Source organism: Phyllostomus discolor, chromosome 2 (assembly GCF_004126475.2).
Source record: "Phyllostomus discolor isolate MPI-MPIP mPhyDis1 chromosome 2, mPhyDis1.pri.v3, whole genome shotgun sequence".
Taxonomy (NCBI): Eukaryota; Metazoa; Chordata; class Mammalia; order Chiroptera; family Phyllostomidae; genus Phyllostomus; species Phyllostomus discolor.
In genome coordinates, this window is record NC_040904.2 from 366,276 (window position 1) to 388,738 (window position 22,463).

A 22,463-nucleotide genomic window follows, 5' to 3' on the forward strand; every position below is an offset into this window, starting at 1 on the left:
CTCACGGCCGGCACTGCGCTCGGCATCGGGGGCGGAGGCAGTGGGCGCAACGGGCGGAAACGCGCCCTCGCAGTGCTTGCGGCCCATGGATAGGAAGCTCGCAGCGCCCAGGTGGGGCCGGCAGGGCCCTGCAGGGGGGTCCCGGGAGGGGGCGGGGGTGGTGGGGGGAGGGGCGCCTGAAGAGGAACGGCAGGTGGACGAGAGGCTGGCCGCGCGCAGGCTGGGCCCCGGCTGCTCCGCAGAGGAGCCAGTGCTGGCAGGAGGGGCCTCCGGCCGCTGGGGGGGGGGCCGTGTGTCCCTCCGCTCCGGGCCTCTCCTGCGAATCCCGTGCACCTCCTGTCTTGTCCGTCCACTGGACCGTGGACTCCGTCCCTCCGTGAGGGCACTCAGGGTCACTGCTCACTGATCTTGGCACCGCGCAGCCACCCCCGGCGACGGGCAGCCAGGGAAGCACAGGCTCCTTCAGGAGAGAGTGACCACAGTGCCCTCCGGGCGCCGTGTCCGCTGGGTGGCGAGGCTCACGGGCGGGCGCCGACGTGCTCGGCCCTGGGGGGGGGCAGAGTCAGGCCTCCGGGCGGAGTGGCTGGCCCGCAGCTCCTGTCGGCCCTTCCTGCCGGCCCGTGAGCCCGGACAGGACGGGCTCCTAGCCGGGCCGTCCGCCGGCCGGGGACCTCGGGCAGGATGACACCTCGGGGCTCCCTGAGCTGGGCCCCCTGCCCGGGAGGAGCGGTGCAGGGCAGGTGCCGGCAGGTGCTCGGAGCCACACAGACATGTCATGGAGGACGGCCCGAGGCCGCTGGGCAGTGTCCCCGAGCTCGTCCTGTTGTGGAAAGACGTGGATGCGTTTTCCTTAAGTTTAGAAGCAGGTAACACGGAGGAGACGTGAAGAGCAGGGGCCAGCTCTGGGGCGGGCAGGGCGCGCCTGCCCTGGTCCGAAGCCTGCCCTGGCAGCGGGGGCACACCTGGCTGGCGGGGGACAGGGGGCTCCCAGGGACCCTGGTACAAGTCCAGGCCCTGGCGTGGCGGTCTGCCAGCAGCGGGACCCTGGGGGGGGTGACTAGCCCTGACGGTTCAATAAACCAGCACCCATGGGAACCTTGGGCCTCCTCTTCCCTCTCCTGGTTCTGGACTTCGGTTTCCTGCCTGAACGCAGCGGCTGGGGGTTCACCGGCTGGACAGACGGGACAGCAGGCTCCCTGCGGAGCCTTCCGGGACGCCCGCCCTGGCACAGCGGGCGAGCTGCTGGGGCGGCCAAAGAGTCCGTCACACTTCCCCCATAAACTTGGAGACACATTTTCACGTTCACCAACGGCTCTGTTGATCTGGGCACTTTGAGAGTGCTGGCCCCCTCCTGCTGTCGGCCTCCAGGGGGCCGAGGCCGGGGGCTGCTCAGCATCTTCCCTCGGGCGAGACAGCCCATGGCAGAGTGGGTTTGGCAAGCACGCCAGCGGTGCTGAGAAACTTCGCAGACCACCTCTGACGTGTCTGGTCCGTCCAGCACCTTCCCCGTGCACTGCGTGGCTCCTCCTTGGCGTTGGAGCTGCGTCTTCACCTCTCCTGACACAACCAGGTGTAACACACCAACAATGTCCTGTATCTTCTTCCAGCCTCGACATTGAAGTGGCTGCACGAAAGGCCACCCAGTTCGATGTTTTTTAAATGCACGCTGACCAGACAGCTGTCGCAGTACAGCCTGACAAAACCGTTCTGAGTGCAGACTACCTGCCGCCGGAACCGCCGTGCAGGAAGCGGAGGGGACGCTTCGGCCGACCAGGGTCTCAGTTCCCGGTTCCCTGCCCTCCCCAGCAAGGGGCCGTGGGGGGAGGTGGAGGCCGTGCAGGTGGGCGGGGGCTGCAGGCAGCTTTGGCTCGGAAAGTGCGGGGTCCCGCCGGTGCAGAGGTCACTGGGGTCGAGCTGGGAGGGGGGACTGCCCGGTGGGAAGCCCTGTGGTCTCTGCAGGTGGGGACTCCCCCTTCTGGGACTCGGACCTCAGGCCCGACAGCCCCGGGGCCCACGGGTTCCCCCCGGCCCTGCTGTGGGTGTCGGGAGCGGCTGCTTCCAGCTCAGTAGAACGGGCGCGCACACGGGTCCTGGCCCTTCTTCTGATCGAGCCTTGACTCAGGCGCTGGGGGGACGGGGCCTAAGTGTTCGCTGAGCGTTGACAGGAAGGTGGAGACGTGACCCGGCCGCAGCCAGGTCACGGAGCAAGGGAGGGGAGGGCGTTCTCTTGCTTCTTCTTCCTGACGCCCAGCGTGTGTTCGAGGGAACTGCACTGACCCCTCACCCCTTCACAGTGGCGACGGGGAACACCCCCCCAGGGCCGCTCGCCTCTGGGACTGGAGCTGGCAGCCTCGGGCAGGCGCACACACAGTGTCACAGCGGCCCCCACGTCCGCCCGCAGCCTCGCCGAGGCCGGAGGGCAGACCCCGCCCGCGCCCCCCCCCCCCCCCCCGTGTCTGCATCCCACTCCCTGGCCCGGGCCCCACTCAGGACGGGCTTCCTCCACAGGATGAGGAAAAGGGGTGTTTTTCCTGCCGTCTGTGTGACCGGGGTTCCCTCACGTCTAGACCATGAGGGTCTGGCCGGGGGCGGGCTGTCCCCGGGGCGTGGGCAGCGCACAGGCAGCGTGAGTGACCGCAGTCTCCTGCGCTCGGTCTTCCGTCAACAGAGCGTGTGTGTGTGTGCACGTGCTCAGCCGAGGCACGTAACTCTCTCTCCCAGGGAACCGGGGTGAACGGACATGTCACAGTCGGACGTCTCCTTCTGGGGAGGCAGGTCCTGCGGTCCAGGTGTGTTGGGAGGGGGGTGGGGAGGCTGCAGCTACCAGATGCCTGGACAGTTGGCCTCTGGGTCCTGTTCACGGGCCTTGGACACGTGTCTCTGGGAAGCGTCTCCCCTCTGGGAGGAGCTTCGGTGGACTGTCCTGTTCAGTGAACGGACAAGGGCCATCGTGTGGGGACTCTTCTCTCTGGGGGCCCTGCTGGGAGAGGCTGTGCCTGGGGGCCCGAACAGCCCCGGGTGCCGGCCCCCGTCACAGGGGGCTGAGGCGGCACGGTGCAGGGTCGGTGGGAAGCAGGCGGGGGCACTGAGGGTGGGGGCTGGGCGGTGGGCTGGCTCTGCAGCTCAGAGACGAGCAGAGGCCCGTGCCTGCATCTCCCCCGGCTAGCGCAACGTGCTTCTTCCTGGGTGCCGGGCGGCTCGTCCAGGCTCGGGCGGCGAGGAGAGGGGCCGCCTTCCACGGAAGGCTCGCACAGGGCAGGTAGCCGTCACCCAGCTCCCCGGGGCCTGATCCGCCAACGGCCAGAGCAAGGGCACCAACCCCGGTCTCCTTCAAGCTCGCGAGAGGAGGACACTTCAGCTTCTCTCCTGGAGCAGGACCCGCGGGCCTCGGGCTTTCTGACGGCGGCAGACGCGGTTCGCACTGTCTGTGGTCCGAGCGACGAGTCGGAAGGTGGCTGAGAGCCCGACACAGCCGTCGGAGCCGGACAGCCTGGCGTGGTTTAAGCCCGTCAGGAGACCCACAGATACTGTAGCCGGTCGTCTGGGAGCGGGAGGGCGTGCAGGGGCGTGTCCGTGTGTCCCGGACCTTTTCCCGTGCCCAGCGTCTGCTCACGCGGTGAACCCGTGCACACTCCCCGACCCCGCGACCCCAGGGGCCCGCCGGCAGGAGAGTGGGTGCCACGGCGCCCAGGCGCCTCTCACTGCCCTGCAGAGTCCCCCACGGTTCTGTCCTCTGTCCGGACGAGGTCCGAGCAGCTCAGGGGCGGGTGTCCGAGCCCGGCCCCCGTTCGGGGGGGTCCCAGTCCCCTGGCCTCAGCCCACTGGGCCCGGTGCATCGAGTGGGGGGTTGTGCCCTGCCCCTGCGGGAGGCAGGCGAGTGGTCTGAGACGGGTGCAAGCAGACCAGTGGACCAGAGTCCGAGCTTCTGCCGCAGTCACTGCTCTCCGCCCTGACAGAGACGGACCCTGCCCCGGGGGAAACAGATAATCTCGGGGGAAACACCGAATCCCTCGAAGGCCTGTTCTCTGTTCCCCGGACCCGGCGTGCGGCCAGCCGGTCCCCCCTCGGGTAGCACCCGCCTCTGCCCTGCACCCGGAGTGCAGCTGCAGGCCTGGCGGCCCGCGGGGGGGCGGGTGTTTCCTCGGCCGCCCCACCCCCACCCCAGACTCCCCGCCGACTGTTTCGGGGGACAAGCCGCCTCTCGCACAGTTTGGGGAAGTGTTTCCATGCCTCACCAGCGACCTTGGTTTCCACCGGGAGAATAAAAACGGCACTTGGTTAAAGTGGAACACGGAGCCCACGGGGTGTCAGGGTGAGGGCTCGGCGTCTCACCCCCACCCGCCGCTGGGGGGCGCCCCACCGGGGCCGGCGCGAGGGCAGCGGAGACAGCCAAGCGCTCGGCCCCACACGCGCTCCTCCCGCCCGGCGGCGCGCTGGCTGGCTTCCACGTCTCCTTCCGCGCGCCGAGCGCCTGGCCTCCCGTCCGTGTGGGACGCACAGCTGGGCTGGAGCGCTCAAGGGCCTCGTCGCTCCCCACGGAGACCCGGCCACAGCGTTCACCCTGGTCACCGGGCAGACACACGGCACACCGCACGCGTGTACACTGTTCCCCCGCCGGACGCACGCTTGATGCCTCATCCTTTGGTCATGGGCTTCTCCGTGGTAGAGAGGGGGGAAATGGGCTTTCCCTGCGACCGGAGGCGCTGCGTCCTGGCCGGGGGGCGTCCCCTCCCTTGGGGCAGAGCAGGGGGCGGGCGGCCCCACCGCCTGGAGGCCCAATCAGCCTCCCCCAGATGCAGCCCCGTCTCCGGAAGAAGAAACAGTGTTGCAAACGAGGCGGCGGTGGCGAGGGACAGATGGAGAGAACCCTTTCCTCCAGTTTGATTCTGCCTTGGCTGGGAGCAAACCCCAGGGGAGTGCGCGCGCCACGCAGGGTGCCATGGGCCGTGGAGACACGGCAGAGGCTCATCCGCTCCGTCGCCCGCTGGAGCCCACACACGGCGTGTCCTTCACGGCCCTCCTCCCCCTTCCGTTCCGGACCTTAGGAGACGCGGAGACGCGGGAAAGAGGCGCGCACAGAGGAGCGGGTGCCCGAACTCTCAGGGCACTCGGTCCCCAGCAGGTGCTCCCTGTGCCCTCCAGCCCGCACCCCACGTGGGGCCGGGAGGCTGCTGTGGAGCATGGGGTCTGGGGTGGGGGGGAGGGGAGGGGGAGAGAGGGGGAGAGGGAGGGAGGGGGAGGGGCGGAGCAATTCTGAAACCGCAGCCCTGGGTGGGCAGTGTGCGCCCTCAGCCTGCAAACCGTGCCCCGCACACATCCCGGCAGCGGCACAGCGGCTGTCAATCTGCTGAACCCCCTGGCTGTGCCCCAGCCGGCAGTCGGCAAAGCGGAAACGGGGAAATTCATGTCGTTTCCAAAGTCAGCCCGAATGCTTCGGTGAGGTCGCTGTTCCCAGACACCCTCTTACACTGCGCAGAGCTTCCTGTGCACTGCGGCAGAAAGGGGAAATGTCAGAGTACGGAATTCCGATGTTCACGTGATTATTCAGAGGCCTCGAGTGTTTTTTTCTGTAAGTTTTTAAAGGGCAGACTCGCAGCCCGCGGGAGGGCGCCAAATGCCGGTGTCAGCCCGCACGCCCGGGGCCGGTTCTCCCCCCCCCTCCCCCGCCGTGGACGTGCGGGGGCGGTGCGCCTCTGGTGCGCGCCACGGAGGGGCTCACCTTGGCCGTCCCCTCCTCCTTGAGGCTGATGACGTCCAGGTCGAAGTCCTTCCTCGAGCCGTCGGTTCTGTTGAAGGCGATGCGCCCGGTCAGGCCGTCCCACCGAGCCTGTGAGGAGGGGGCGGGCCGTTAGTGCGCGGGTCCCCGTCCCAGGCCACCCCGCCTGCTTTCTCACCTCCCCCGCCGCCTCCCGTCACTTGGCTGCGCCCCAGTGGGCGGGCGCGGCAGGCCTGCTCCGCGCAGGAACGCCAGAGGCCCCTCTGCGCTGTGTGAGCAGCGCGCGCTTATTTCGGCGGCTGCACCGGCCTGACCTCAGGCGGCTCTGGGACAGTCGCGGTCCCGGAGGGCCGCGTGTCCCACGGTCCGCGCTGTCCCTGCAGTCTCCCCGGGGACCACGCGGAGCCTGGGCGGTCCCAGCCTCCCGCGGACCATGGCCCCTCCGAAGCCCTTTCCAGGAGCTCCCCCCGGAAAGCGCCTTCTGTCTTTCTCTGTGGAACGACTGTGATTCCGTGATGCCGCTCAATTTTTAGGGCGCTTTCCAGCGTCACTGGGCCATTATGTTAATTTCCTGTGGCTGCTGTAGCAAACGGCCATAAACCGGTGGCTTCCGACCACAGGAATTTGGTCTGCACTTTGGAGGCCGGAGCAGAAGCCCCGAGTCAGTGCCACTGGGCAACCCCCAGCGCCAGCGGCCGGGCCCCCTGCGGGGCTCAGGGAGCCACACCCTCTGCCTTTCCTGCTGCCAGAGCTGTCCTCGCCGGGTGGCTGCGCCACTCCAGCCCCCACCTCCTCTCCTGGCTCATCCTCCGGGGACAGAGTCAGGGCGGGTCCCCAGGAAGACTCCTGTCTCGTCCCAAAGCCCCTCACCGAGCCCTCTGAGCAGAGGCCTTTGGCCGCGTGAGGACGCGGGGACAGGTTTGCGGATGCGGGTGGGGCCGCCATGGGTCTGCCCCACGAGCCGACGGTGTCTGAGGAGCTGAAGTCGCACAGCCCGCCGTCACAGCGCCCACACCGGCACCTTTGGTCTCGTTCACGGAGAAACAGGGCCCCTGGAGGAGGCCCTGGAGCGTGGGAAGCTCATCTCGTTCGGCCGACTCACAGGTGAGGGCAGAGGGGAGCCCGGCCTCTGCGTGCCCTCGGCGGCTCCTCTTCCCTCCCGACTTGACCGAAGCCGTGGGACACGTGTCAGGTGCGTGATGTCGGGCACGCGACCCGCCTGCCCCTGGCTCACCTGGGCTCTCTCGGATTTCAGTGTTCGCTCCCTGCAGGGCTTTTGTGAGCGTCAGAGGGCACTTAACTCTGAGCACATGGGAAGTCTGTGACACTAAATAATGTCTTTACGTCGGCCTTGAGCTTTCTGTGCCCCGCCTGTCAGGACTCACGCGGGTCATCTGTTCTGGATGCTCCTGTGCTTTATTTGTTTTATATTTCATTTGTTTATTTTTATAGAGCAGGGAAGGGAGGGGGAGAGAGAGGGAGAGAAACATCAGTGTGTGCTTGCCTCTCACTTGCCCCCCACTGGGGACCCGGCCTGCAACCCAGGCGTGTGCCCTGATTGGGAATCGAACCGGCGACCCTGTGGTTCGCAGGCCAGCACCCCATCCACTGAGCCACTCCAGCCGGGGCATCCGTACTTTATTTCACAAATCAACATGAGACTCATTGCCCCCACATATGACTTGTCATCCCAGCCGCCTGGGAAGGTGGCACCTCGCTCTTCGCAGCCCCGTGGGCATGAGCACATCACGGTGAGGATGGGACCTGCACGCGGCCGTGGAAGGAAGCCACACGGAGAGGAAGTTCGTGTCCCCACTGCAGGGACACAGGAGAGAGCCAGAGAGTCCTGCAGGGCGGCACTCGGGGGAGCTCGGAGGACGGGAAGCCGGCACAGCCGGGATCCACAGCCCGAGGGACAGTGGGGGACATGGGACGAGCCGTGTGCACCGCGGGTCCTCGGTGCGAGGGAAGGGACGCAGGCCGTGCTCAGGAGGCGAGCGGACGCCCGTTCCTGAGGGTGTGAGCAGCCTGGCCCGTCTGCCTGAGTGTCGCCCTGTGGACGTCTGGGAGCCACGGGAGTGTCTTTGGTGCCGTGGGAAGCTTTACAGGGACAGGACGGTGTTAGCTGAACTCGGGAGGACGGCCCTGAGCAGGGCAAGACCGTAGGCCGGCGGCTCTGAGGCAGTTCTCCGGGGTGAAGTGTGTGGACACGTCTCTGAGCTGGTGAGCGAGCTCGGCGCCAGCACCTTGGCTGTGTCTCCCGGCTCCGACGGCGTGCACCCGGCCCTGAAACACGAGAGGAAGCCGTTCCCAGCCAGGCGGACAGAGACTCTCGAGGGGACGGCCACCCCAGAGGGTCTTCGTGAAGAGTGTGCTGAGGTGTCCGCTTACTGTCCTGCTCCCACCCTTGCTTCCTGACCGCTGTTTGGGCAGAAAGGACATGGTCACAGAAACAGGGGCTGTCCCTGACGAAGCTGGACCTTAGCGCCAGCGACGGCCAGGACGGGCAGCTGGGCGGGAGCGGCCTGTGCTCCCACCTGAAATGTCGGTGTGAGCGGAGGGGCCCTGGACCCAATGCCAAACGCCGACCCCGCCTCAGGAACACACGGCGTTTTCGACGGCCACCGATCCCCGCGGTGGCTTCCCTGGCCAGAACGCAGGCGACCACGCTCTCTGCACTGGGACAAAGAGCCCCCAATCCGCCAGACGCAGGGAGGGAGCGCCTGGCAGGTGTTCATGGACCCGGCATGCCATCCCCAACGTCTCCAGGCCGGCGCCTTGTGCTCCGTCACTTCTTACGTCGCAGGCCCAGGCTTCTCTGCGGGTTGATGGAGAAGCGAGAGTTGGTCACCCGCTGCTTCGGGGTTCCGGCCCCGGCCTGAGGGTGGGCATGGCCTGTCGGAGGCCTGGGCCCAGTGGACATGTCCACGGTGCTGGGGCCTGGACAGAGTCAGTTTCCCGCCTCCTTCAGGCCCCTAAAGATGCTCCCGCACCGGCCTCCCGGTCTGCCTGGAGGGAGGCGGTCATCCTCATTAAGTTCCGCAGGATTTTCTGCAGGCTTTTCCCGAGGGCTGCCTCTTCCTGGGGGTGGCGCTGGGAGTCAGCCCGACCCTGGTGCAGCGCTGCCAGGCTCCCTGCGCACACGCAGGCCGGGCGGCACTCCCCTCCACGCAACACGGAGCTCGTGGCCGGGCCTCACCGCCGGCTCTGAAGCCCAGTCTCGCGTCCACCAGGTGTGTCTTGTGTCTCCGAGACATGGTCTCGTGGGCTTTATCCTTCAGTTGAGCGTTCCACTCACCGGGGCGGCACAATTCCCACTTTCTCCTGCTTTTCCTCCCTGCTCACCCAAGTGGCAAAAAAGCTCTTTTTTTTTCTTCTGCTCTAACGCCTCCACCTTTGCCCGAAACGTCTGCAGAGATTCCCTCCTGGATCTTCACTGAACTCCAGCACCTTCTGCCTCCCAGGCCAGATTTCCCCGCCCCACCATTGCCGCACCCTCCTGCTTCCCCCCGACAGGACCGTTTCCGGATGGTTCTTTTTCTTCTTTTGCAAACCAATTGTTGGTAGGCGTGCACCGCCGACGCAGTGCTGGCTGGGGCAGGCAGACCAGGAGGCGTTCCCGGGGAGGGTGGCGAGGAGCCGCGGCCCTGTTTCCTGGGACAAGGGGCAGCACAGCTGGTTCAGACGATGACACGCAGCCACACGGACGGTCGTCGTCCCCGTGTGCCCGCCCTCGTGGGGGTGTCTGCACGGGGCACGAGGATGCAGCCTGCCACGGAACACCAGGACGAGAGACCCCCGTCCCTGTCGTGGGAGGCAGCTGCCGTCCCCGCCCTATGCAGACCCCTCCCCGAGACCCCCGAGCGGCAGTGAGCCCGGCACACGGCTGGCAGACGGGGGACAGAAAGGAAACAACAAACATTTTCGCTCACGTCTCATTTCTGTGCTCTTTTTCGAGATATTTATTATCCAAATAAAACATATATATATTTTTAGCATCAAGGAAGAGTAAGTAGCTAGCACTTACATTAACTCTAGGCTCCTGTGACACTCAGCTTTCAGCTTCATGTAGTCAGAGCGGTTGCCTGCGCTCGCTTCTCCCGCGGGGACCTGAATACAGGAGCGTGTCCAGCCCTGCATCTCCCGACTCGGTGCTCCCCAGTGGGGGGGCTGCGGGCTCTGAACTGCTTCCCGCGGGAAGACAGATGTCACTTCGGAGAGGAGAGGGAAGGAGCTTTTCTGGAAGACACAGCCTTTTAGGAACAGCAGTTTCACCCTGGCTGGCGTAGCTCAGTGGGTGGAGCACGGGCTGCGAACCAAAGTGCCGCAGGTTCGATTCCCAGTCAGGGCACATGCCTGGGTTGCAGGCCATGACCCCCAGCAACCGCACATTGATGTTTCTCTCTCCCTCTCTCTCTCCCTCCCTTCCCTCTCTAAAAATGAACAAATAAAATCTTAAAAAAACCCCAGCAGTTTCTGCGGCTTCTCTGGCGATGTCTGAGAAACGGCACTGTTGTGTGAGGACGTTACGAGCAGAGGGTTCGCGGCGCACCCCAAAATTAGCTCCTTGGAGGATTCAAGCAAGTGAGAACTCATTTTTAAATGACTGGGTCGTGTGTTAGGGAAACAAGAAAACCTGAAAATAAAGGGAAATGTGGAAAAGACCTCATGGCCTGTCTTGGGGGCAGTGGCTGCCGTCTGCAGGCTCGCCCCAGGAAGCTGACGCCCCGGGGACCTGGGAGGGCGCTGCGGGCAAAGGGGGTCTGCGGGGTCCATGTGAAGGGGGCTCGCCCTGAGGGAACGGATTCCCCCAAAGGTCCCGGTTGCCGTCACTACCGGGGGTCCCAGTGACGACCACTGAGGTCTTCTTCTGGGACCTGGAATCAATTCCTAGCACGTCCACAGACAGGGCTGTTTCTGTTTCTTTTTAGTTTTTTTTTCTTTGTTTTTTAAGATTTTATTTATTTATTCCTAGAGAGGGAAGGGAGGGAGAAAGACAGAGAGAGAAACATCAATGTGCGGTTGCTGGGGGCCGTGGCCTGCAACCCAGGCATGTACCCTGACTGGGAATCGAACCTGCGATTGCTTTGGTTTGCAGCCCACGCTCCATCCACTGAGCTACGCCAGCCAGGGCCATAAAACATTTTTTAAAGAAATAAAAGAGTGTACATATAACAAATCAGGTTCTCTGGCTTATTAATAAAATATAACAATAAGAAAAAGCTCATTCCCAGAGGCTGGGTTTCGGAACGCCAGCACGTCGAGAGAGGAGGACACGGTCTCTGTCCGTGCAGGGCCCACTTGTCAGCTCTCGGGCCGCAGGAGAACTGTATCACCTGAAGTGTTTGCGTCACACACGTCACCTGTGAACTCAGACGTGACGGTTGTGTTTCACGGTAACTGTCTGGGTTGGCTGCCTCTTCTCCGGCTGACGTTCCCTGGTCGCTGAGAGTGTCCGCCGGTCTTCGGATCTGACAGGTCGTGTTTGTGGAAGGCGAGGGTGAGCAGGGGGCTCTCCAAAGTGGTGAGGAGGGCGGGGGGACACCGGCGAGCGAGACCCGGGGCCCCAGGTTCACACGAGGGGAAACAGCTGTCGGTGCCCAGGTTGTTGTCCAGTGCCCTCTCCTCTCCTCCCGAGACTCGGGGGCCAGCTGGCCGCACCACCCGCACGTCCGCCCTTCCCGAGGCCGCACACTGAGGGCGTGGGATCGGGGAGCGGTCAGACGTGGCCCATCTGCGCCCCAAACCAGCTCTCGTCCCTCCGTCCAGCTCTAAGGGGAGCTCTCTCCGCGGCCGGAAGGCTTCTCAGGCCTCTCGGGCTAGGGCGTCCTGAGCGTGCCCAGGGGAGGGGCCCTGCCGGCACTCACGGCGCCCCCCCCCCCCCCAGCCCCACAAGTGCGGCCGCTCCCGCGTCCTGCGAACTTCCGCTCTGCTGGCGCCGGGTCCTGGAGGGGCTGGCGGACAGACCCGGAGGGGAGGGGAGAGCGTGTGGGGGAGGTGGTGCCGGGGGAAGAAGGCCGAGGGCGGAGGGCGTGCGTCTCAACTCCGTCCTCGCGCTGCGCTGCCTCCCGCGTGGGGCAGTCAGCAGGTACAGGTCACCCGCGTCTCCCTTGGTTCCAACCGGAGCGGCCGTTCCGCAGCTGCCGTGGGGACGCAGCCGCCGGGCCCTGCGCAGCCTCGCCCCGTCCCCGGAGGGCGCGCCCCACCCCCCACCGCAGCAGCAGCGCGGTCTGCCCGTCACCCCCAGAAAAGCCGTTTCAGCACAGACCCGGAGTCCACACGGGGACGGGTGCAAACAAGCGTTGAGCCGAGGGAGAGAGGAGAAACTTCACAACCTTCGGACCACAGAACCTCCTCGGAGGTCAGCTGTTCCGGGACCCGAGATGGTGCACTGACCCCATTCCCATCTGCCCAATATGTGATTATTTTAACTGTTGTGTGTGTGAGTGTTGTTTGTGACCCATTATCTCGCAGTAACAGCTTGCGTGGATCACTGCATGATTTAAAAATATAGTAGCTTTCCTTCCCAATATTTGATTTCCAACTCTGCACCTGCTGACTTGATGTATTTATTTCCAGCATCTGCCGATGTTAACCGTATCCGTGCCACGTGCCCCGGGTAAACAGTCCCTGACGGTTTATCTCGGGACCTGTGCCGCTGGCCTGGCTCCTTTTCCTGGACTGTTTTCCTCGGTGCTGGCTCGGGGGGTGACCGGTTTGTCAGACCGTAATAAACTGGCCTCTGAATTTGCACACCCACCAAGTGGGCAAGAACACTTGGAGACCCAGGGGTGTGCAGGCCGTGGGGACAGGGCACCGGGGTGAGGTGTGGTGACCGGGGACACCTGGAGAGCAAGGCACTCGGTGTGGAGTCGCTCAGGTTGTACCGGTCATATTAATCCGGTTATTGCCTTTGTTGGGTAGGTAATTACTTTTTATAGATAATCAATATGTTCTTTTCCAATGAAGATAAGGATTTGGATCCTACAAGGGTTTAATTTATATCTTTCTCTAGTTAGCCTGGTGAGACGGGCTGTGGTGTTTAGACATTTATGTCGTCACCAAGACGCACTGGGCATTGGAGATGTGGCCAGCCCAAACTGGGTGTTACAAGCTTAAACTACAAACTGGGTTTAGAAAACCTATTACGAAAATAAATTAATAATTTTATGTTGAAATAATGTTTTAACCCATTGGGATAAGTAAAGTACATGATTAAAATTAATTTCACCCGTCTGTTTTCATTTTCTCACGTGGCACCGAGAAAGCCTCGCAGCTGCGGTAACGCGCACCACTCCTCCCGGGCAGCGCGGGCGCCGTTTCCTACCGCTTTTTGCGCCACGGGGACGCCCGCGCCCCGCCGCAAGGGCCTCTGCGCGCCCCCCCCCCCCTCGTGAGCTCTGAGCGCCCTAGGACGCTCGGCCTGTCCTCACGGGCAGCGCATGTGTGTCCTCACGTGCAGCGCATACATGTCCTCATGGGCAGTGCATACGTGTCCTTGTGCAGCGTGTACATATCCTCACGTGTAGCGTGTGTCCTCACGTGCAGTGCGTACGTGTCCTCACGTGCAGCGCGTGCGTGTCCTCACGTGCAGCGCGTGCGTGTCCTGACGTACAGTGCGTACGTGTCCTCATGGGCAGTGCATACGTGTCCTCACGTGTAGCGTGTGTCCTCACGTGCAGTGCGTACGTGTCCGCTTCTGCCGATGCACCGCCGTTGGCAGCAGCAGCACGAGGGTCTGCCCCGGCGCCCGGCCGCGGGGTCAGCGCGCCCCGCCCTCCGGAGCCGCCGCAGACGAAGTCCTGGGTCCGCCCAGGACACCCGCAGGGCCCACGGCCCCGCGCGTCCGGCAGCAGCAGCAGCAGCGCGACGCTGACCCGCGGAGCGAAAGCCCACGTGCACGTGCAGGCAGACGCAGGTGCCTCCGGGGAGAATTTTGCCTTTGACCCTTTGGTTTTTAAAAGCTTGAGTTTCAATCTCTCGTTCCCGTGTCCAGATTTGTAGCCCTCGCTCCGCCGAAACAGGCCCGTAAACCCGTCTTCCCCGCGGAGCGGCGGTGGGAGGCTGCCGGTGTTTGGGGCAGCTCCCGAGGCATTCCCTGTGCGTGGCGCTCGGAAGCAGCTCTCACCCCCGAGCAGCAGACCCGTCCGGGCCAGGTCGCCGAGGAGCTGGTCCTGTGTTTTAGGTGTTAGTTCCACGACGTTTATTGAGAATTTGCTTGCTGGACGGCGGCTTCCTGAGTTCGGTTCCGCGAGAAACTTCTCGATGCTGCCAGGAACGGCCAGGGCTGTTCTGAGGACGCGGAGAGCAGCAGCGGCGTCCTGGTCCCAGCGGAAGGTCTGACCGCGTCTGCACGGAGCCCCGTTAGTGCTGATGGGAGCTGGACGTCCAGGGGCTCCGGGCGGCAGGGGGCCCACCTCTCAGTAGGGGCTCAAGGGCGGCCCCACGGAGAACAGGAAGTCTGCAGGAGCCCCCACTCGTGAAAGATGGGGCAGCCCTCTCTCGCTGCCAGCGCCAAGACGAAGGGGCACGCGGTGTGGGTCTGCAGCAGGAAGGGAGAGGCTGCCTGCCCCCCTGCCCCCCCCCCCCTTGGAGAACCCAGTGGGGGGAGCAGGGGGCTGCGGGGGCGTTTCCTGTGCCCCAGACTTGGGACGGCCCCCGTCACTGTCAGTGGGACAGGGTGGGGGCAGGTGTGTCTTCAGCAGACACAGCCCGAGGGCTCCGTGGGGCGCCGTCACAGGGCCGAGGGAGCAGCCCGCCCTCGCTTCCCTGCGAGACAGGCCGGAGACGCTTGGGGAGACGGGCCGACGGAAACCTGTCCCGTGGGGGGGGTGTCGGGACAGAGGGCTCGGAGGGTTGCCCAGCCCCGGGGCACTGCTGATCACCTGCCCGCCGTCCCTGCGAGCACAGAGAGCACGGAGAGCACGGAGAGCGCGGAGCCACCCCAGCGAGTGGCCGCCGAGGGCCTGGGGAGGAAGGATCAGGGAAGGTGGCAGCCGGGCCCCCGGTTCCCCCGGTTCCCCCAGAGGGCCGCTCGGGCGGAAGAGAAGCTTCCTGTGTTTCCATGGCGTTGGCTGCTGGGGAGGGTCCTGGGACAGACGCTCTGCTGCCGGGGGAGGTCCCGCTGAACGAGACCCCCGGACTGGTGTGGTCAGAAGTGAGCGGTCCCGGGCTCTGCCGGGAGCTGTACCGGCCGCCGAGGCTGGGCAGTGGGGGCGAGAGGGGGCCGGTCCCTGTGCCCCCGTCATGTCACTGTTGGGAGCCGCTGGCCTGACCCGAGACCTCTGTTCCCTTCGCTGCCCCCGCCGTCTGCCCCCCCGGCCCTGCCCGGCACCATGCATGGCCCCGGCTGCCCCCAGCCCTGCCGCACCCCCTCGCTGGGGCGATTCCACAGCCAGCTGACCTCTGGCTGCGTCCTGGCCACTCCCCTGCCCCCTGCAGGAGGCACCCCAGCCCCCGGCCCGCAGACCCCACCTGGACCTGAGATGGGGTTGGCCGCCAGGGTTCTCGGCGCTCAGGGGGCTCATGACCCCTCATGGGCTTGCTGCCCCTGCCCCCCACAACAGTCACGTGCCCTCGACTGGAAGTGCCTCCCCCCTCCGTGGAGATGGCTCTCGCACACTCGGCCTGTCCGGGGGCTCACCAGCTCTCACCGGTGCACGGGGGACGGTCACCCCGGGACAGGCTGTTTCTGACTGGAGCCACGGGGACTCTTTAGAAAGTGGTGGTGACCAAAAGAGAGGACCGGGGACGTTTCAGGACCAGCCAACCACCTCAGGTTCGGTGTTTCCCAGTCGACCCGAGGCCGGCAGAGACCGGCCGGACGACGATCCCGTGGGAGAAGCACCTGCATTCTGTCGCTGTGGGCTGTGGCGTGTGTCCGTGCGTCTCAGGATTCCCTCGGGGTGGTCCTCCAACCGGGCCAGCCCCTGGGCACCCCCAGTCCCGCCTTCTCTGCAGGCCCCGCCCCCAGCTGAAGGCAGCACTGGCCTTGGGGACTCAGGGACACGGGGACTCAGGGACACAGGGCAGCCGAGAACAACGCTGATGAAAATGGCAACAAGTTCTGTCACTCGCCCTCCCCCTCCGGCCGGGGAGTCTGAGAACAGGGAATTGGCCTTTCCAGTAAATGAATGTAAAATGCTGTTTGCTTCCGATGCGGTCCCTCAGCCTGGAGCTCATTATTGCTCCAAGCGTGCCTAAGTGTGGCTCGGGAACGGCACCTCCTCACGCAGCGCAGAAGGGGCAGGCGTGCTCCGAGCGCTGGTCCCGGCTGAGGTCGGCGGCCTGCCCCTGCCTGCCCTGCTCCGAGACGCAGGGGCCAGCTGTGTCCTCGCTGGAGATCGAGGTGACCGGGACGGCCGTGATTCTGGACGTGCCCGAGACCCCTGTGGGGCGGGCGGGGGCCGTGCCGCCTTCCTGGTGGCCACGGGACGTCAGATGGTTGTACCAGCGGGTGGGCGGGTCACTCCACGATGGATGACTCGTGGTCTCTCTGCTGTGGCTGCTGTGGCTGCCGGCTTTCCGTTCCTGGCATCGTCACAGGGACCCAGCGAGGCCGTCACCCACGGTCCGTTGCAGGGGCAAGAGAACAGCCCGTGTTTCCGGTTCTTCCTGTTCACACGTGTCTCCTCTTCATCCTCACAGTCACGCTGCGCGCGGGAGGTGTGATCTCCCACTTGACAGATAAGAAAACTGAGGCACGCGGGGTCGGAGTGGCTGGTCCGGGTGGGGCTGGGATGCAAGGCCCAGTGACCGGCTGGGACCAGGGTGAGGGGAGCCAGGGGCCTGAGCAGGAACCCCGGGCACGTACCGCCTCCCGTCTCCAGAGGGCGCTGCAGGGCTCCGACCCGAGGGGAAGGGCCTCCTCCCCAGGTGTGCTCGGGACACCTGTTTGCCGCCTCCCACGTCCAGGGCCCGGCCACACCAACGACCTCGGTGTGGACCCCAGGCACTGTCACCTCGTCCTTCCGGGCCTCCCCGTAACGGATCAGCCTCCCCTTCCGTGGGGGAGCGGACGGAACAGCCCGAGAGAGAGGCCAGCGCGGGCTCTTTCCCCGGACACCTCCGTTCTCTCGTGGCTGCAACTCCTCCCCGGCCACGTGCAGCCTGCCCAGAGCCCGGGGGGGTGCCCTGCTGCCGAGGTGCGGCCCCCCCCCCCCCACCTGCCCCCAGAAGGCCCTGGAGCCGCCTCAGGGAGGACGGTGCAGCCCGGCCGGCCTGGCCACTGCCGCGTCTCGTTCGTGTTGTCGGGGGCAGACGCAGCCCGCGTGCCCCGTGCGGGTCAGAGACAGCCCGTGGCTGCGTGTGAGTGGGGACCCCGGGGCCCTGCAGCAGCGGGCCCGTGTGCAGGGAGAGCAGGTCCCTGCAGGCGCCCAGCCTCGGGGTGTCCCCGGCCACCCTGGAAGGAGAGTCGTCTCGGATCACACGTTAAATGCATCGTGACACACAATCACAAGGAAAACCTCATAACGTTTTACATACATTTACGGTTTTATGTTGGGCCGCAGGCTGGACACGCCTGCAGGACAGGGGAGGGACGCCCAGGACCCCAGAGCCGCAGGGAGGCCCCTCCTGCCCCAGCACCCTGTCCTCCCCCAGGGGTTCCGAGCGTCGGGTGGGCTTTGAGTGGAGCTGGACTTTTCCAGTGAGCTGATAAGTGGCAGAGCCGTCCGAGCACCGCTGGGGACCAGGGCTTGTTGCTCAGTCCTGCACAGCCCGGGACGCGGGAGACAGACCCCGGGACGGTGGCTGCCCCTCCCTGACTTGCCAGGCCCAGGAGTAGCCCCTGTGAGCCTGCAGACCTGCCGGGGCAGGGGGCCTGCTGGGGCAGGGGGCCTGCGGGCAGGGAGGCCCCAGCTGGGTGCAGGGTGTGGTGCTGGGGGCTGGGGGCTTCTTCAGACGGCTCAGCCTCCCCCAGCAGGACGCCTGGCAGCTCCAGCCACCCCTCCCCCTCCCCCCGCGGCCTGGAGGGAGGGGCTCTGACGGACACCCCGCCGGCAGGGCTGCCCCAGGAGGGACGCCGTGGCTGGCCCCGGGGTGGGGGGAGGCGAGAGGGGCACAGGCGCGGGGAGCACGCGGCACTTGCCTCCCGGATGAGGCTCATGAACCGGGGTCCGAGGCGCCAGGGCTTGTGTCGGTGGCACTGCAGCGAGCTGACGGCCAGCTGGGGCGCCCGGTGCGCGGCGAGGGCCACCACGTGCACGGCGTCGAACATCAGCGCCGCGTCCGTCTGCGGAGACACACACCACGGCTCAGTGCGGCCGGCACCTGCCCCTTCACCTGCCCGAGCTCACCTGCCTGAGCTCACCTGCCTCTTCGCCTGCCTGAGCTCGCCTGCCTGAGCTCACCTGCCTCTTCACCTGCCTGCGCCCGCCTGCCTGAGCTCGCCTGCCTGAGCTCACCTGCCTCTTCACCTGCCTGCGCCCGCCTGCCTGAGCTCGCCTGCCTGAGCTCACCTGCCTCTTCACCTGCCTGCGCCCGCCTGCCTGAGCTCGCCTGCCTGAGCTCACCTGCCTCTTCACCTGCCTGCGCCCGCCTGCCTGTGCTCACCTGCCCCTTCACCTGCCTCTTCACCTGCCTGAGCTCGCCTGCCTGAGCTCACCTGCCTCTTCACCTGCCTGAGCCCGCCTGCCTCAGCCTGCTTGCCTGAGCTTGCCTGCCTGTGTTCACCTGCCTGAGCTCACCTGCCTGTGCTCACCTGCCTGAGCTTGCCTGCCTGTGCTCACCTGCCCCTTCACCTGCCTGCATCCGCCTGCCTCAGCTCACTTGCCCTTGCCCCGGCCCCTGCCTGTGTCCCCAGCCCCTTGGATCTCAGCAGCCACTTGCTCTGGTGCAGAACAGTTTTTGTTCCCCAGGGGTCTCCTTTCTCCGAAAGGCTGACCACCTCGTGCCCAGGGGTCGGGGGGCACAGCTCTGCTCTGTTTTCTGTCGTGAAGAGAATGCAGCTCAGATCGGCCACCAAAGGCCGGGTTTGGGGCGCACACGATTTCAGAGTCTTCTGTGTTAAGCCGGAGGCTCAGCTCCCGAGTTAAAAACTGACGCTCGATGTTTCAGTGTCAGACTGTTTCTCAGTGTGTCTCAGTCTCCTCACCCATCTGCGTGCTTGTGTGTGTGTGTGTGTGTGTGTGTGTGCGTGGTAACTGCTAGAGGGGACACCACAGGCGACTTTCTGGTGGGTGCTCCCCTGCTGGCAAAGGCGGCTCTCGTTACAGGACCCCCGGCGACAGCGGGGGTGGGGCCCTGGGGACCAGGGGCGTGTGGCACGCTGGACGGGGGTGCCCAGTCAGAGCCTGCCCCCCCCCCCCGTAGAGATGTGGGTCCTCATTCCCCCTGGGGTCCAGCCTCCCCTCCCTCTTCCTTGTGACCTTTCTCTCCTTGCAAACATTCACACCAGTACTTCCAGCATTTTCATGAAATATACGGCCCGTGGTTTCCTTGAAGGATGAAATCTTGTAACACCTTCGCATTTTACCGGAGGGTTTTTGTAGCCACTTCAAACGTGTTAGTTCATGTGAAGTCCCCAGGGTCCCCGGCACAGGCTGTCGGGACGGATGGGATGGAGGGCTCTCTGCCAGCAGGGATCACGGTCTCCGGGGCACGTGGTTTGCGGGGCGTCGGGCTGGCAGTCGGGGGGGGGGGCTGGGGGGATGAAACCAGAGCCGGGGCGTGGAGTGAGGACTGCCACGTGCTCTCCTGGCCCGGCAGAGCCGCTCCCCGTTTGCCATGTGTCGGCGGGCGCCTGGGCGGCCCCGGGTGCGGACAGCGTCTCCACGCTGCGTCCTTCCTGGGCCGGCGGCCTCTGCCACCGCCTCCTTCCCACACGGGCTCCCAGTCGTGTGTGGGCACCCGCTTCACAGCCAGGGTGCCGGGCGCTCGGTAGAAACGGCTCCACTTGGTTCTCTGGTGGTTTGCACGGTGCCCGGCACGCCCTCCTCCTGACGGTGTTTTGTGTCTGAAGGTCAGATGCAGGTTCGCGAGAACCGGAGGGGGCACCAGGGGTCACGCTGTGCTTCTGAGGGGAAGCGTCTCACACTCCCTGACCGGAGTGCGGACAGAGCGGGCGGACAGAGCGCGGACGGTGGCGGGGTCGTTGGTGCTCGACCGCGGTCCGACCGTTTCAGTTAGCGGCTGGGCGAGTCCGTTTCAGAGATGTGGACACTGAGGCTCAGGGACGCTGAGTGGCCTGGTCAAGGCCGTTCTGCTCCTTAGCGACGTGGCCAGGGTGTGAGCCCGGCGGTCTGGCGTGACCCCGTGGTAGCCGCCGCTCTGCTCTGCTCTGCGCTGCTCTCGGGGTTCGATGGAAGGAGGGCGGTCCGCCGAGAGAAGGAGAGTGTTTGACCTCCATCAGAAATGACAGCCGACCTTTACCGAGTGCTGCCCGTAGTCCGGAGCCGTCCTGGACACCCTGCACACACTCAGACTTCACCGTGACCTCCCTCCTCCGTGGACGAAGGAGTAACGCGGGTAAACGGTGTCTTCAGACTCGCGGGGGGCCGGCCAAGTTCAGGCCTGGGAAGCAGACGCCGGGTTCACGCTCCTCCCCATGGCGCTGAGCTGTGTCTCCCCTGAATGAGTGTCCATCCGATAATTAAAGACCGTGCGGGCAGCTCGGTGACGGCCAGCGTGCCCCCGCGGTTCCCCCGCTGTGTCGGCGACAGCAGTGGGCAGTGCGCCCCCGGAGCCCCCTGCACCTCAGCGGCCGGTGGCGCCTCTGCCCTCTCCTTCCTGGTTTCCCTCGCTGGCTCTCGACCCTTCTCCCCCCCCTCCGTCCCTGGGGGGTCTGGCTAGAGGTCCGTCAACTTCGCTTCTCTTTCCCAAGGGACAGCTTTTAGTGTAACTGATTTTTTATTTATGAATTTCATTTTATTTATTTCTGCTTCGATCTTTATTAGTTCCTTTTTTTTTTAACGCACTTCAGGCTTTTCATTAGTCACGTGAAGTAGGAGGTGGGACCGTTTGTTTCACGTGTTTCCTGTTCTCTGGGGCAGGCCCATGCCGCTGAATTTCCCCCTCAGGACTATCTGTCTTTGTTCTGTCGGGTAGATCTTGGGCCACTGGTTTCCGTTTTAATCAGACTCAGGAAATTTCCCCCCTTGGTTTCCGCGTTATCCATTGGCCGACTGCTCGGTGGTAGCCTGCCGTTCAGCCCCCACCTGCCTGTGTTTTCCCGGTCTTGTTCCCGTGACCGGTGCCCGGCTCCCTAGCGCTGTGATGCGAGAAGACGCTTCACACGGTTTCAGTCTTCGTGAATTCACGGAGACTTGCTGTGCCGTCCGACACAGGCTCTGTCTTGGAGAACGTGCTCGCTGCACTTGGACATGTGCCCCCATTCCAGAGGGAGAGTGGCGGTGCCCTTGGCCTTGCCCTTCAGCCTTCCCGTGAGTCCCTGCGGGCACCCCCACCGGCACCCCCGCCCCCAGGCGGTGCCTTGCCCGGGGGCAGAGACGACACTGAGCCGCACACCAGCCTCGTCGGGGGAACCAGGGTCACCAGAGGCCCCGCCTCCAAGCTCTGTCTGCAGGGCTGAGGGCCCGACTGGCAGGGCCTGCGTCCTGCTGCATTCTGGGAAAACTGTGTTGACAGGTCCTGGCGAGGCTGCTGCGCCCACTCTTATGGCCCCCGGTGAGCCGCCCTCTTCTCCCCTGCAGACCCCGCCTTCCTCGTGGGGGCCTAGCATCGCACCAGCGAGAAGGCTGACGGAGCCGGAGGGCCCGTCCTTCGGTGAGACGGCCACAACCCCCCCCTCTGGGCCGCGTGGGGCTCTCCACCCACCGGGACGTGGGGACGTGGCTGTGCCCACAGGACAGCCGGGGGGCCCCCAGGCTGCCTGAGTCCGTGAGAATTTTGGGGCTCACGCTCTGCCGCTCTGTCAGGGTCTGCTCCCCGGTGGGCACTTACAGACGGCTGTCGGGTCAGCAGGGGAGGGGTGTAAATGGGGCCTCACTGGTGATGAGCATTTAATGTTGGGCGTGAGTCCACACCTGCGTGGGTGGTCCCTGCCGAGTGTGGGTGCAGTCAGTTTTGGTCTCACCCTGTGACAGCGATGTTTCAGGGAGTTGGGGGTGGGCAGGGGACTTGGGGACACATTGGAACTCATTGGAGTCACACCCCAGAGAAGAGGAAACCCACGCACCACCTCCTCCCCGACTTCCCTGTCCCCGGCCCCCGAGGCCAGTATTTCCGGGACACCCCCTGCTTGTCCTCGCCCACAGAGATGCCCGAATCACGGAGGGCGCACGGGCAGCTTTAAAACGTTTTCCATCCTTGTCTCTCGTGTCCCTGCGTGAGGAGTCCTCTCAGGCTTGACCAACGGCCGGCGACCGTGAACACGGGGTCACATGGAACCACTTCGTTCCCTCGTTTATCTGTTCTTGGAATTTGTTTCTCATTAAAAGAAGAACAGAAAGAGAAAAGAACCCCTGGTTCATCCCCCTGCGGGGCATCTTTCTGTTGTCAGTAAACTGCGTCTGAAAGCGAGAGTGTTTCTGGGGCGCGGGGAGCGGGGGGGGGGGGGGGGGGGGGGGGGGGGGGGGGGGGGGGGGAGGCCCCGCCAGTTTGAACCTGCCTGCGCCCGACGCCCTTTCCCGCCGACGACACTGTTCCCACGCGGGAAGCTTAAAAAAAATTCCCTGCTCTTTCCTTCATCACGCGGGACTTCCGTTAGAGAAGCCACCGAGGGGGGGGTGACGGAGAAAGATGATTCGGGCAGAAGCTGCAGATGGGGAGCGCCCCCGCTCCGACCCCG

At 65.0% G+C, this 22,463-nt stretch overlaps 1 protein-coding gene across 3 annotated transcripts in view; it reads right to left on the reverse strand.

Annotated features, from left to right (window-relative positions):
* GRIK1 (glutamate ionotropic receptor kainate type subunit 1) overlaps positions 1-22,463 on the reverse strand; it is a 171,114-nt gene that overhangs the window by 36,777 nt on the left and 111,874 nt on the right. For 2 of the 3 annotated variants that reach the window (XM_028503948.2, XM_028503949.2), the window contains exons 7-8: positions 17,805-17,948; positions 5,720-5,827 (exon numbers count right to left, since the gene is read on the reverse strand). In XM_028503948.2, the coding sequence (XP_028359749.1) occupies positions 5,720-5,827; positions 17,805-17,948 (252 nt within the window). The remainder of the gene's footprint in view (positions 1-5,719; positions 5,828-17,804; positions 17,949-22,463) is intronic. The other variant, XM_036017398.1, reaches the window with a different exon arrangement.